Below are 14,814 nucleotides of genomic sequence, written 5' to 3' on the forward strand. Positions count from 1 at the left end.
AATTTGGGCAATCTTTAGTTTTTAAAAACGTCTCTAAAGGATTGCTCAATTATTAAGATACAACATGAATAATTTGATCATCAGTTTGTGGTCGATTGATCAATTCATTTTGACACTTCTGGAATCCACCCATTCAGGGAATATGATGGGACACCACAGTGACAGGTGGCTCCCCGGTCCAGACAGCCCTAGGAGGTGTCGATGCCGGTAATGTGGGCCGACACGGCCAAGTGAGAGCGACGTCTGGCCTCGACTGGACCAAAAGGTGCTTTGAAGTGCGTTTAAGCACACACTTTATCACACTTTCGCACCGCGTCGCGGGATATACGACCGGGCCGCCAGAGACGACCTGACCACACAAATGTCTCGTAAACGGCGCTGACACACTTTCCAAGCTGCCAGGGCTGCTTCCTTCTCAGTGGCTACTTCGTCCCTTAGTTGAGAATAATTGAAGACTCTGCTCCTCGCAGACACTCAATAGGGAAGTTCAAGCTATTTATTTTGGCGTGAGAAGATGTGGGGGTTGGGAGGATGGTGGGCTTTGAGAGACATGTCCTGAATGAGACACAGTAGCATTCCACAGACTGTTGTTCAATATTAAGCACTTCCAAAGATGTTCTCACGGGGGTTTAGCCGGAAATTGTGCAAAAAGTTACACACTACCGAGCTCAAAATTCTATAGCCAGGAACACATGCCAGAAACATGGTGGACTAACTTCACTACAGATTTCATCTTTTCCCACATTAAATTGAGATCATTATTTGAAATCACTTAGGGTTGGGATGGGCCATTAATTTATCAAAGATAACAACTTGCCTACCATGCCAGCCAAAAGAAATCAGACGCAAAATTAACAAAAGTTCCTAAATTACGGTGGCTCATTTAAATTCAACATTAAAGGCTCTTGGGTGCACTCATGCCACTATTTATAAAGTGGCATGGGAAGCTTTGGTAGAAAGTGGAACATAGCCATGAAAACTGAGAGCAGACAATGTTCTCTTCTGAAGCCCCCCCCTCTCTGCGGACTCTTTGTAAATAAAATGCAAGGTACGGTAAAGTCATCATCCCTCAAGTCAAGGTTATAATCCGAATGATGTTTTAATTCTCTTCATGGCGACACAGTATAACTCATGGAGAGGCCAGTCTCGCCGAAGAAACAGCACGCCACCTTTTTGTTATGAAAATGTCAAATAGATTCTTTATAAAGGACAAATACAGCTTTGACGACCTTGACTTCCTCAGGAAAAGAGGTGGAAGCTGACTCGGACGTGTGCTTTTGAAAATATACATTACTTTGGCGCGGCAGTCAGTTGCCTTGGCCAAACGCTTTAAATTAAAAACAGGTAGAAGCTGTGTCCTTCTGCTCGTTGATTCACATTGGCGTGACTTTAGAGACTTAAAAGATTTTGAAAATGGATCTCAAAGTTGACATTTTTCAAAATCGATCGCGGCCAATCAAAAGCGGGCTGTCGTTACGTGCGTGCCGCTCAAGATAATTGGCTTGACAAAGTTTCTCCCGTGAGGTGTATAGTTTCTGTGACAAATTGCCAACCCAAATATAAGCGGTAGACTACACAAGAGAAAAATGGCAAAATTTGTCCACGCTAACTGAGATTGAACGCTCCTGTGCAGACTGAGACTCCATTTATGGTCAGCTATTAAAAGAGGGATGGATGGACGTCGAGGCTAATATTCAACTCGCTGCCCCCGGAGACCTCCGGCTTTTCGGTCATCCCGAAGCAGTTGGGGAGACAATAGATGATAGAACGAACTTTGTCCCCCTCGCTCAATGGACTTGTGACGGCACGATAAAAGACCCCAAATGCCAAATCGCTCCGCTTTGCAAAGAGAGCAAATTAGCATGATAATAGGAAACCGCTGAGACTCGCCGGACACCGCATGCGAGGTTGACCGTGATGACTTTGTGGAGGCGCGTGGAAACAGGAGGCTCGGGGTTCCTAAAAAGCTGAACAGATGGAGCGGGGAGGTCACCGTGTCTTTTGTCTAAATTATTAGGCAGCTCCTTCCTGACTTTTGCTTCCCTCTGTGATGGTTGCGAGCTGGCCTGGCCTTGTGTCCCTTCCACCACCCCAGGGGAACCACCGGCCTTTGTCCAATCTGTTTGACCGGGGCGCTCTTCATGAAGTGAAGAGGCTAATCAACGACTGCAGAGCTATTCACAGATTGCCACTGTACCGCATTTGTCACAATTGTTAGCAACCAGGCCCTCAGTGGGAACTCAAGACCCTCAAGTGTGCTCCTGTTTGCTAACAAATATTGACTCCTGGCCCTGAATGAAGCTCTGGCTTGCATCCTGATGGGCCTGGGATGCAATTAAACCCATTAAAGCAACATTTGTAGAGCACTTGGTTATTTAAATGCAGTCACAAGTTACACACAAAGCCGTGAAAAGCATTTGGACCGTTGCTTCGGTTTGGGCACCATTCCGCACTTTGGATTTAGCAGCTTGAAAAAAGAAAAAAGGGCCCTTTCAAAAACAAAACTGCCGAATGACGAGGGAACGGCGAGTGCCAAGAGTCGATATTGGCCATGGGAGTGGAAAGCAAGGAATCGAGAGTCTTCACAGCGTCAAGGAGGTTGGCCTTCACTGTTAACTTTAAAGTACTCAAGGGGACACAGCAAGATTTAAGAAATAAAAGTCCATTATTTGCTAAAGAGGCTGTCAGACAACATGCTTTCCTTTGCTAAATTACCATTTTACACACCGATGAGGACATTTTATTGGTCTGCCGTAACGCACTAGGTAATACAGACGATGCGTACACGATGACAGCACGTCACTGGCAAAATTTCATTTGGGAGTCACAGTGCTGGGAAGTAGCCACAGAATTGTACTTGGAAAAGCCTGAGAAAAAAAAGGTATATTGAATATCTCTGGAATAATTCTTATTTATTTGAATAAATTGCAATAATAGTTCACGTAACCAGAAAAAAATATTTTCATAGCTTATCGGTAGTGCAGCATAAAAAATAAAAACAATTAAATTATCTGTCTAAAATAAAGAAACAAAAATCTAAAAAAATATATCGAAAATTACTTATTATGGTATTTGCACCATATTGGATATAAATGAAATTTTAAACTGCAGGATCTGAATCGGTATTTCTACTTTTACGACTTATTTTCTACTCAAGCACAAAATGTGAGTATTTTTGCCTCCTCAGGTAATTCCAACGGTGCTTTTGTGAAGGAAGTTGCGCCGAGACACTGACTGTCGCCAGCTGTGAGGCCATATTTAAGTAAGTATGCCCGCCACTGTGCCTTTTCCTGCATTTCCACTTAATTAGCATCATTTATTGAGTTTCTCAGCATGTATGCTCTGGAGAGACGCCACTGAGGGTAAGAGGGAAATTTGTTTAAGGAAAATGAAATCATACAGTACACACTACAACTTTGGGTTTACCACATAGTGCGTATAATGTGACAATGCGAAATGCTCCGCTTATTTGTACAAGAATTTATTGCAATTTCTTAACCCCAAGAAAATACACTGCAGTGATTCAAAAATATATGTATATATTTTGAATGAAATTAATATTCCTTAAACACTTTTTTTTTTGCTTGGCAAAATATGTGGCACATTTTTGGACTGTGTTGGGAAACTAGTGTGGCTTTAAAATAGTCTAATTCAAGCTTAATACAATAAATCTAGTGATGTATCGATTTTTGCGTTTTGATTTTTGCACACCTCGCTATTGTTTTCTTTTACATGCAGCAATGTTGTTTTTGCATAGCAATGAAAAAATAGGCACAAATTGGTGATGTGCAATTATGTCATTAAATCAAATTATCTAAAACGTTTTTGCAAGGTTACGAAACTGACCCTTTTTGTTCAACAGAAATAAAGAAATCAAATACATTTGAAAGCAAAGCAACGGAAGACAATTCTGATGTCAATGAAATGATACGATAGAAAACAAAGAGTTTTGGAGTTTTAGGAAAATGGTGACTTAAACCAGTTTGTATGACAAGTGGCAAAAATACAGACAAATGTGCAGTTTAAAAAAAATACCTCACCTCCAAAACACATTTTTTTAACACTTACATGATGTTTAAATGTCACTTCAAAATAAAGGTTTTATGATGGTGACACTTTCATAATTGTCAGTGGGAATACTGTATTGCAAGCAGGCAGCGCAGTGTGCTAGTGATCAACATGTCTGCCTTGCAGTCGAGAGGATCTGAGCTTGACTCCTGGCTCAGAAAGTGTGTGTTTCCCCCAGGGTATTCTGGATTTAATCCCACATCCCCAAACCATACATGTTCATTGCCAACTCTAAATTGCTCATAGGTGTGAATGTCAGTCAGTCTGAATAGTTGTTTTTGTGCGCTGTGATTGGTTGCCCTCTCGCTTCCCTAATGAAGACAAGCAGGAAAGAAAATGGATGGTTGGCTCCGACATTCATGTAACAAGGGTGTTCTGTTCTCACCGCATATATTTTACACATGCCCCTTAGCTGACATGAATTTGTATAGACATTCATTTTTAGTGTAAATTCTGCTCAGCCAAGGCGTTTTATTTTGAATCGAGGCGGGCCGAACAGAATTGAATTCTGCTTTCACGCTGTGTGAGGAGATGAGCAGCTCTGACAGCTCTAGTGGGCATTGTTCACGTTTCATAAGTTGTACCACGCTGTGCTGGCGTAGCGTTCTTAGTATTCTCGCTCAAAAAGTCTCCGAGGGCCCTGTCAACAGATCCAGACGGGCCCTGTCAGCGCCATCTTTTCAGGCGAGCTGTCAACAGCAGCTTTATATCAGACTTCTTCGCGACGAGGGCAAGAAACATAAACAAGCCCTGGGGGGGAGGGGGGGGCTGTGTGGAGGGGCCGGGCAGGACAATGCATTCTTATCCACATTGTCAAATAACAAGAATCCGAAAAACCCCAACATGAACTATTCTGAATCATTTGAAGTCTGGATGGTGAAGATTTTTTTGATTTTGCGTCAAAATATCTGCGAGCGATTCCTGCAGGCGTGACTAAACTAGTCCTTCCGTGACTCCTGCACTTTATGTCGTATTATCCCCTCCAAGATAATGAGGCGCGCACGCGTCGCGTTCATGACAGGAGTGAAACCACATTACCTTGGAGCACTGCTTGTGATTCTGGCACCACACCAAGGATCCGTTGTTCTGTGGAGAAAAGTAGCACCTGTCATCACACCGCATGGACTTATTAAAAGATTAACATGCACTCACAATATTGCTGTCATAATTAACACATTCTTTAGAGCATGGCGCCCAAATAGTGGATCAGAGCACAGAAGGATTCTGTTTTAAGTTTTAAGTCTTGAACATCAGAGTCACCTGATTTTTTTTTTTTAGATCAATACACTGATAGATGGATAGATAACTTTTGTATTTACAAACTCAAACATGTGCTCTATAAAAAGAAAAATGTTTCCCTATGAATCTGCATGGAGGCGACCAACTTCTGGCCATCTCTGTGAACTGAAGTATATAATTCTTCCGCAATAGTGGTACCTCCCACTCACGAGGGTATTAATTTATGAGTTATTCCAAATACAAACCATCACTCAGGTGATTTTTTGACTTGAGTTGTGATTCAGGTTCAATCACTAAACGGTGGCAGGAAACAACAAGCAGCTTGTACTGCTTGCAGCAACAAGTAGACAGACAATGAAGCAATACTCACAAGCACATATTCTTTATCCTCTGCAAAGAAATGACAGCAGCTTACAGAGTCCTTCAATTGTGCAAGTTTTTCTTTATCATGGATGTATTATACAGTTTTTTGTTATGGGTGTGGTCACAGCACGGATAGAATTAAAGTCTAGCTAAGGCATCGCTAATAATAAATAAATCATTTTTAAAAAGTATGTGCTGTTTATCTATACTGACTCTTAGAAATATATTGCTTCATTTTGTTTCTACTGTCACCAGATTTTTTTTTCCAACAAAGAATCAGAAAAAAACAAAGATGACTGAAGACATGTAATTAAAGCCATGCCGCGCTTTAAGCCAAAGCCCTTTGTGATCAACTCCCATGCGGCATACACACACACACAGAAGAGGTGCTTTAAGTGTGTGTAACTCAAGCAGAAAAGTGGGGTCAGCACTCCAGTTCCCCGCAGGGCCAGCCTCTGGTCAGTTTCAGCCCAACGCGGCGACCTCGGCTCTTCTTACGAGCCGTTTGATCTCTCAACAGACGTCCCCGAGGTCACCGAGGCGGGAACTGATGTCAGTGTGCCTGCGAGGGCTGCAGATACCGACCATTTCCCCCTAACTGCGCTGGAAGTGCCACCTTGCGCTCGCGAGGGTGGGGGCCCAACATTTGTACTCAGTCTTGTGCTGGGTGTTGTAAATATGCGGAGAGCAGTGGGTCATTTCCTGACTTCTATCACTGTGAGGAATGATGCTGTCACTCCGGGCCCGGCTTAATTGCGTTTGCGTGGTGAGCGCTAAAGAGGCTTCAGATGGAGTGGGCAGCCGATGCATATGAAAGAGAAGAAAATAACGAGAGGGAGGGAAACAAAACATGTTTTTGGCCTCGCCGGATGGTAAACAGGCGCCGTAAGAGGATTTGCGGATGCATACGTTGAATTGATATTAGCGCAAAGCAGATTGAGAGCAGCCAGGGTTTTAGGTCACGCTTGTGTCTCACGATAGAAAACTGTCAGGTTTCTTCCGAGAAAAAATAAATAAATCATGGTACGACTGTCAAGCCACACAAGAAGACACAAGGCTTTTCATGCAGCTGCCGCAAACTATTTCTTTTGTTTCTGAAAATACATTTGCAAGCCACGAAATGAAAACAGTGCAGTTCCACAATAACAATAATATACATGGGTGTTAAATGAATGTCTCTCTCAAAACAGAGTGTGATCATCTCATCACAGGAGATTTTGACTGGTTAAAATTGTTCCTCAACAAATAAGCATGAAGAGTCCGATTCTACCCACTACCACAGTGAAATGAGTCCAATGAACATTTGCAGTGGACCAGCCACCTAATCCAAATACAATATGAATAAACACAAATGAGTCCCATACCAACAAAACCTTTCATGATCCATCCATTTTCTGTTTTATTTCTCATTCCCATTTGAATCGGGTGTGTTGGAGAAATGAAACATCTCATACATGCAGAAAACGGCACTCGAGGACTGGACTTTGACACCAGTGCTCAGAAACTCAACTTAAGGTAAAAATGGAACTTTGACATCCATAGTCATCAATGGCAGTGAATGAGTTAATGAATTTGATTGCATCTTAAAACAAATCTAATTACAGAGGGTCCTTACTTTATATATATTGGTCCTGACGTACGACATTAGCTTCGACTGCACAAAGGCTGGTATGGCTGGTTACGTCACTGCCATGTGTTCTTAATGGTAGTTACTTTTGTGCCTCAAGGTAATAGCTCTAAATCAGTGTGTTGACACCTCATTAAACACTTTTCATCCATTGGTTTTTGTTGCCATGCAATGGTTTGATTACATGTGCAAGTCCAGGCAAGTGAGGAAATCATTCTCTTGCCACGTAGCACGAGGTCATTTGATCTATTGTTGAATAAAATGCAGTCGCTTCAGCCTTATCTTCGTCTTATTTGATACGCCGGGAGAATAGGTCATAAAAATATGATGGAAAATTTCAAATTGAAGTCATAAAAGGACTTTCATTCCAGTTAATAGCCTGGATCGGACGTTCACTTGTGGACGTTGCGAGGCTGTGGGATTCGGCCAGACTTGAGAGGGTCGGCAGGCGCAAAGTCTGCTCAAATTCAATGTCAAGTTCAAAGCCGTTTCCCACAATGTAATCCAGAAGGAAAAAAAATCTCATGAGACCTTTGGAGGGAACTTATCATTAAAGCGTTTTAATTTGACATCCAGTGCCAGTAAGTGCCGAGCTTTTAGAGTCAAGGGTATTGGTCAAATGGCTTCAAAGGAATTTGTGATTGTATGATCATGTCTCCAGAGAATCTTTCATAAAAAAAGAGTGTGGATAAAAATGAAAAATGCATGAGTGAAAACGGCAAGGAAATGAAGAATCTTCCTTTCATGGGGGAAAAATGAGCACCAGCTCGGACGGGGCATGCATCAACTGCTTGTGTATAATAGAACATTGTTTGGCCAAGCGTTGATTAAAAAGTGAATTATTCCTCGCCAGTGCATCGTTCAGTTTGGTAGGGGGGGAGATGATTAAATCGCTGTTGGTGCTCACTAACTTATGAGGAATGATCAATACAAGCGGTCTCAATCTGCTGTTGGTGGCAACTTGTAAATAAGACCTTGACATGTAGACCGGAGGCAAACACCACCGGTGGTAATTTATTAAGACTATCATGACTCTACACCACTTTGAAAATCATTCATCCAGTTTTTTTTTTTATTCTTTCTAATGGCTTCCCTCATCCATCAATAAAGCAGTGACAGCACCATATCCAGGGATCCACACAGGATCTAATTTGGTTCTGTGACAGCATCCCTGAAGCAGAGAAACTCAGCAGGATGTTGACCCAGCTGTCCAGGACTTGACCCCACCATGTCAGGGAACGACGGGGAATAATTATAGGTCGGGACTTCATCGCCCTGACTCACCATGACATTCCTCCATAGTATGAACACTACACAGTCGTGATGACTGTCAAGGACCCCAAGCGGTGAATGTTTTCCAGATATCTTCCGGTGTTATTTGGGGTCGTCGAGGAGATGGAGGTCGGGTAGTTTGTTTCTGGAGCTGGTGGACTCGTGTAAACAGCGCATTTATCATAGCGGTCCACAGCAGCGCTTGTCAGCTGAGAAGTCGGAGCAGGTGGCCAGGGGCGTGTTGCATTGTCTCCAAAACCTCTTTTATCTCCAGATTCTACCTTTTGAGAAACAGTTGGCTTTTGTTCCTTGTGGGTTTGAATTGAGTGACTCAGTTTACATTGGAAGACCATTATTTGAATAGGATTTATGTTTGTAGGCGTTAGACTCCAGATTCTTTGCAGGAAGTAGAATGAGAAAAGGACTTGAAAGGAGAGCGGTATCCAATGTGTCCTTTGTCTTCGTTAGAGGGGTCCTCGCCAAAATAACACGCTTAAGGGCACATATGCTGCACCTAAATAAAGGCCCACAACTTTTAGGATTTGTGGCGCTTTGAAGTACTTGGAGGTCCGTCTACCTATTATTACCCAGCATCCTTGTGTCTTCTGTCAATCAATTAGTTTTTTGGCCTTGCCAAAACGACAGACCACATTGAATTGAAGTCAGTCATCTTCACAATGGATCAAACGGTCTTGGTTTGTACAAAATGGCTGACATTTTACATGAAAAAAATCATCCTGATCTTTGCTACTGAGCTACAACACAATCAAAACATTTATCGGTTCTTCTAAGAAGCTTCGTAGCTACTCTCATCACATTTTTTTCCCATCAACGTCCATGTAAAACAATATTACCTAGATTCAAACTGTTGATCTACAACTCATTCAACAAAATGATGTTATCTGGAGCCTTAAAACAGCAACATAACAAATATGAGTAATCTGAGAAAAACCTTTAAAAAGTAATCCTGATCCACATTGCTTAAATTGAATCAGCTTGTCCTTGAATTATACCAAAGAAGCTTCAACCCAAATTTCCTTGGAATAGGCTCCTAATTTATTAAGCAACATCAGAAGGCTTTAATATTTGTCCTTGAGTCCGAACAAACATCCATTCAAATCTGTTGACAATTTATTGGGCTGAAAACAAATCCCACTTTCACAGATCACAATCAAAAGTTAATCAGTTCATCCTGTGGTCTACCATACTCTTAAAAAGCTTCGGACCAAATGTCAATGAAATCCTTTCACAACTTTTTGATCTCTAGAGATCCACACAATAGGGATCCAGAAGACAATCAACCGCATTACAAAACTGTCAAGATTTCTGTCCTGAATATTATTGATCATATTAATCACTAGGCAGGGATTTGATGTCTATGAAGGTGCATTGTGAAAACTTGGAAAGAAATTTGTTGTAATCAGCACTAAGTAGAGTTTAAGTTGTCTCCAGTAAAGCTTCACTGTCTAGTCGAGCGTTTAAGTGTGACTCAGATTTACAAGCGCAAGTGCTATGCTTTAAAAGTGGTTACTGGGGTGGTGGTGGGAGGGGGGCGGGGGGGCTCAGAACCACATAGACCCCCATTCATCCGCTGTCTTCAGCAATGAAGACCTCCAGACATGAGACTAACCCTGGTGGAGGTCTGACTTAGACTGAAACCAATTTTATATCAAAGGCGCAAACAAGGACTAATGGTTCTTTCCGACGTGTTTTTATTTCTTTCACTTACAAAAATAAAACATTCAATTGAATGTGTCAAATTTTTATGGCTTTAACAAGCACTTGACTGGACACTCCTTGTTTTTTTTTTCCTTTTCTTCTGCTTTTCACATAAATAATCTACTACAAGACTGACGCTTTCAGAAATCCCACTTAGCGCATGCCTCCCAGCTTGCTCTCAAACATTTGGCTAATATTTACAGAATGCATGGGTGTTGCCCCACTGTCAATTATACCGGGGGTGACAGACTCCCCAAATGTGGAGAGACGTGTCAATAAATCTGCTTCTCGCAACCGCTATGACATCACTAACTCGTCTACAACGCTGGCAAGCGACGGATGAAGCGTACTCGAGACTTCGTTCTGACATTTAAAACAAAGATTCAGAGTTGACCACATTAGGAAAAAAACTGGCATCTGCAAGTGCTAAATCCTCAGAGTGTCAGTCCAGTGAAGATGATTCAGAGAATGAAAAACAGATCTTTAAATTACATGCGAAATATCTCATTCAGCTAAAGCACAACGAGTGACACGTTCTATAGATTAACGGTGACATTAAAGGAGACAGATTGTGGTTCTTTTTTTTCACAATTTGAAACAGTTCCAGTGATTATTTATAAAAGATAACGAACTGCAGAGTGATTAACGACTTGTCACACTTGGGTTCTAATCACTTGATTTTAGGGAGTGGTGCCATTTCTTACAAATATTCGCTTTAGTTGGACTGCGGCGGAGATAGAACATACTTTTTTTTAGAAGGTGATGGCCAACAAATCTAGTTATGGTGTTAGAGCAGGATATTTTCACCCCTCTGCGTATAAATTGCAAGGTGTGATCTTAACTGCATTCGCATCACAATGCAGATCTGAGCCAACAGCATCTCAGTTTAGCTTCAAAAGCTCACTAAGATGTATTATTATTACCATTTGGCTTTGACATGATTGTGTTTCTGTGCCGTCATTTGACAATCCCAGATTGAGAAACCAAACTGCCAAGTCATAAGTCTGGTGGTTATTAAGGAAATTAGCCCAACTTGTTCCATAAAAGTGCAGCAGTGCAGAACACATGTTTAAAAATAGCCAGATAAAAAGATGTACTTGTTTTTTATGTTCACAATAAATGGGAAAGCAGACTGCACAAAGCAGACTTCTTCTGTTGGTTTAAAGCGTAAAGGTGCTCCCCGTCACATATCAAGTGACCCCCAAATTAAGAGCTTAGTCATTAGAGTAGCAGTCTGAGCAACTCGCGCGCCTGTTAGCGTAATGAGATCCCGTTCCGTTGGGAAACGCATCCACCTGCAGTTCGCGCCGACTCTTGCAGCAGCGCTACATGGCAGCTTAGCACGTTTAGCGCAAATCAGGCGCCGGCGTTTAGCAGGAAGGTGACCTCCCTGCAAGAAAGACGGTGGTGGCCCTCCACACGGCGACATTTGTTGGCATTTATTGGGGGGTAGAGGGCAAGGGGGGCAAGTGCCATGTGTTTTTGCAGCTGACAAGACCATGAGGAACACCCAACACACACACATTTCTACATGAAAGCAATGTGCATTCGTCGCATATGATCAACACTGGCCTTCTATTTTTAGAGGTGCTTGTGCTGCTTTGTTTATCCCGAGTTGCACTGAAGTCCAATGCACCTAACGTCTTTCAGTTTCGACTCTAAAATAACACAAAGATTTGTAGTTTGAAAACATTAAGGCTCCAACCTGTCCCAATGGCAATACAGGGTAGTTCGGAGCTACTCCAGAGCAGAAGAGTTGGACAATTATAAATTAAAAAATGTCTCTATAAGTTTGACTGACCATCGAATTAATTAATCGACATTTTGTGCGATGGAAAAAGAATATATCCCTTTGAGTATTGTTTGACTGTCTATCTACTTGTGTTGCTCCATTGTTTGTGTTCCAGTTACGTTACAACAGTGACATATATGCTAGTTTTGTTAGCCCATCTATGGTTTTTGCACTGTGGGTTAGCATTATGCTAGTTAACTTCTATATCTGCAAGACTGCTGCTTGTGCTGAGGGGAAAACAAATCAGCCAAAGCTCATAAAACAAATTGGTCACAAATCACTAAGGGTGGAGACGGATCGACCCAGGAACATACCTTTTTAATTACTTCCAAATCGGAAGAGGACCTGCGTCCTGGAACGACTGGCGCAGGACCAGAGAGGTTCTACGCTTGAATATTTGCAGTGCACAAGGGGGAAGTTCCTCGATCAGCTATCGAGCCAGCCGGTGGCTGATTTAATGTCGTGACTTTGCAAACCCAAGGCAGTCATTAAAAAAATAACTTGGACAACCCCACGAACAAATTCTCGACATTTCTCGCCAAGTTGCGCTTTAATAAGAAACACAGTGTCCTCTGGCTGTGCACCGCCACTTGTTTTTCTCTCTCCCTCTCCTCATTACTCGAGTGACTCCTTCACTCATCATGTATATTATCCCGCGTTTAGAACCACTGCCACTTGTCCAATTAGCGCTTTCATAGTGACACCAAGACAAAAGCCTTGACCTCTTGATTAATTAGGCCTCATTACAAATGTGCCCAGGTCCGGCGACGCTTTCCCGACAATGGCCGGGGGCCTTGCAAATGCAAATGCGTCGAGCATAAAGAAGAGGCGAGCCCGGCGGACAGACAGCTGAAGGATCAGCGGCCGCTTCTTTTCGCCGCCGTGTCCCCGGGAGAGAACAGTGAGACCGCCGGAGTGTGAAAAACAACTTGTGACACCACACACTGACTCATGCGCAGAATGCAGCTACTTTACACCGGCGTCCCTCTGCGGGAGCCGCAGACTAGTGACAGCATCCCCCCTATGAGTATACAAGACAAGGGAGGGGACGGAGGAGGCGTGGGGGGGAGGGTAGTCTCACTTCATTTAGGGAGGTGCTGATGTCAACTTTTAGTTGCTTCAAAGGCTTTTTTTCCCTCTTGTGTTGATAGAAATATAAAAAAAACAACAACATGAGATTCTGTCTAGAGAGCCGCAACTTTATGGGTTGTTTGGTGCAAACATCCTAATTTTTTTTAGGGTTGTTTTGAACAAAACAATTTGGGGGGGGAAATTAGGTCAAATTGACTGAGAAAATTGTGTTGGTTCCTTAATGACCCAAATTGGGTTAATTTTGACCCAACTGTTTTTAGACTGCAATTTCTGCTTTATGAATTGGGTCTTGAACAGAAGTTGATTCCGTAACTTTAACAAATCATCGCTGATAGGAAAAGCAGGTATCTCCAAATTTAATAGCCAAAATTCTAATAAAAGCAATTTCTATGATGATATTAAGAATCCACATCTGCCCAAGTTTGGGTTTTCCTCACTGGTGTGAATGTACAAAATTGAGAAATTAAAAAGAAAAGTGAAATTTTAGAAACCCTGATTCATGGCGTTGTCATCCAATGAAATGCATGTATTATCAAAAATTAAACAATGTTTTACACTACGACTTTAGATGATATAATTGCATTATTTACCATCATTGGGTTTACCTGTTTGTAGAGGGAACAGAAAAAGGTTCAAGAACACCTGGAATACTTGCCACCTAAACACATTGTCCAAAAGTATATTTAGCTCCAAAAATCAATAAGTGCAGAGAATCTAAAGACCAATGTATGCAATGCATGACATAACTTATTAAGTTTTTCTTCAATTGGTTCTTGAGTGGAAAAACTTTGAGAAAATTGAAGAAAAATGATCCCTTTGATGGGCTGCCCACCAGTCGAGGGCGTACCCCACCTCTCGCTCAAAGTCAGCTGGGATACGCTCCAACTCGAAGGATGGATGGATGGAGAGAATTTTTTGAAATCTTTGTATCTGAATATGGAGTGAAAAGCATCATCCAGATTTGTTATCACAAATCCACGACAGGTGAGTTTGTATACGTTTAATTGGTTGTAGTCAATGCTCCAGCGGTGCAGTGCGTCAAGCAAGAGTTAATGGGGGTTTGCATTTTGCAGCAACAGTAAAGAGAAATTCATTCTATGGAACTTTGACACTTGGCGTGGACGCGCATTCAATTTGCCACCCAAAAGAACAACCGTGATTGATTAGGATACCTGAGAGTGCTTGAAGAAAGCGGAGATGCGCGTGATGTGCAGGCTGAGGCATCGCGAGGCGCACCGGGCTCGGTACACGCTGGACGCCGCCGTTGCCGTGAACGAGTCGTCTTGCCTCCTCGCACCCACGCCGCCGCTCCGCGTGCTCGCCAGCACCGTAATCCACACGCACAGGGCAACGCACGCCCGCAGCTTCCCGAGGAACATGGTGCTCTCTGCTCCGCTGTACGAGATGCGCTCCGCTATGCTCCACTCGCAGTGCTTGTTTTAAATCCCTCCGCGGTTCGCACAGTACTGACGCGCAAAGCTGCAAGCCGGGAAACTAAACAGTGAAACTTCAATTTACACGCTGGGGAGGAGAGGGGAGGGGATGGCAAAAGAGGGCGGGGTCGCGGGCAAGCGTGTCCGGGGATTGGTGGGCCAAGTAGTGATTGACAAGCGCGAGGAGCGTGGGGCAGGTGGATTCCTGG

At 42.8% G+C, this 14,814-nt stretch overlaps 1 protein-coding gene across 1 annotated transcript in view; it reads right to left on the reverse strand.

Annotated features, from left to right (window-relative positions):
• LOC148394277 (anosmin-1) overlaps positions 1-14,688 on the reverse strand; it is a 45,431-nt gene extending 30,743 nt beyond the window's left edge. The window contains exons 1-2 of the mRNA XM_088383632.1: positions 14,345-14,688; positions 5,107-5,154 (exon numbers count right to left, since the gene is read on the reverse strand). Coding sequence (XP_088239758.1) covers positions 5,107-5,154; positions 14,345-14,551 — 255 coding nt within the window. The 5' untranslated portion in view covers positions 14,552-14,688. The remainder of the gene's footprint in view (positions 1-5,106; positions 5,155-14,344) is intronic.
• Positions 14,689-14,814: the final 126 nt, after the last annotated feature.

This window comes from Syngnathus floridae, chromosome 8 (assembly GCF_059516105.1).
Source record: "Syngnathus floridae isolate MCC-2025c chromosome 8, RoL_Sflo_1.0, whole genome shotgun sequence".
Classification (NCBI taxonomy): Eukaryota; Metazoa; Chordata; class Actinopteri; order Syngnathiformes; family Syngnathidae; genus Syngnathus; species Syngnathus floridae.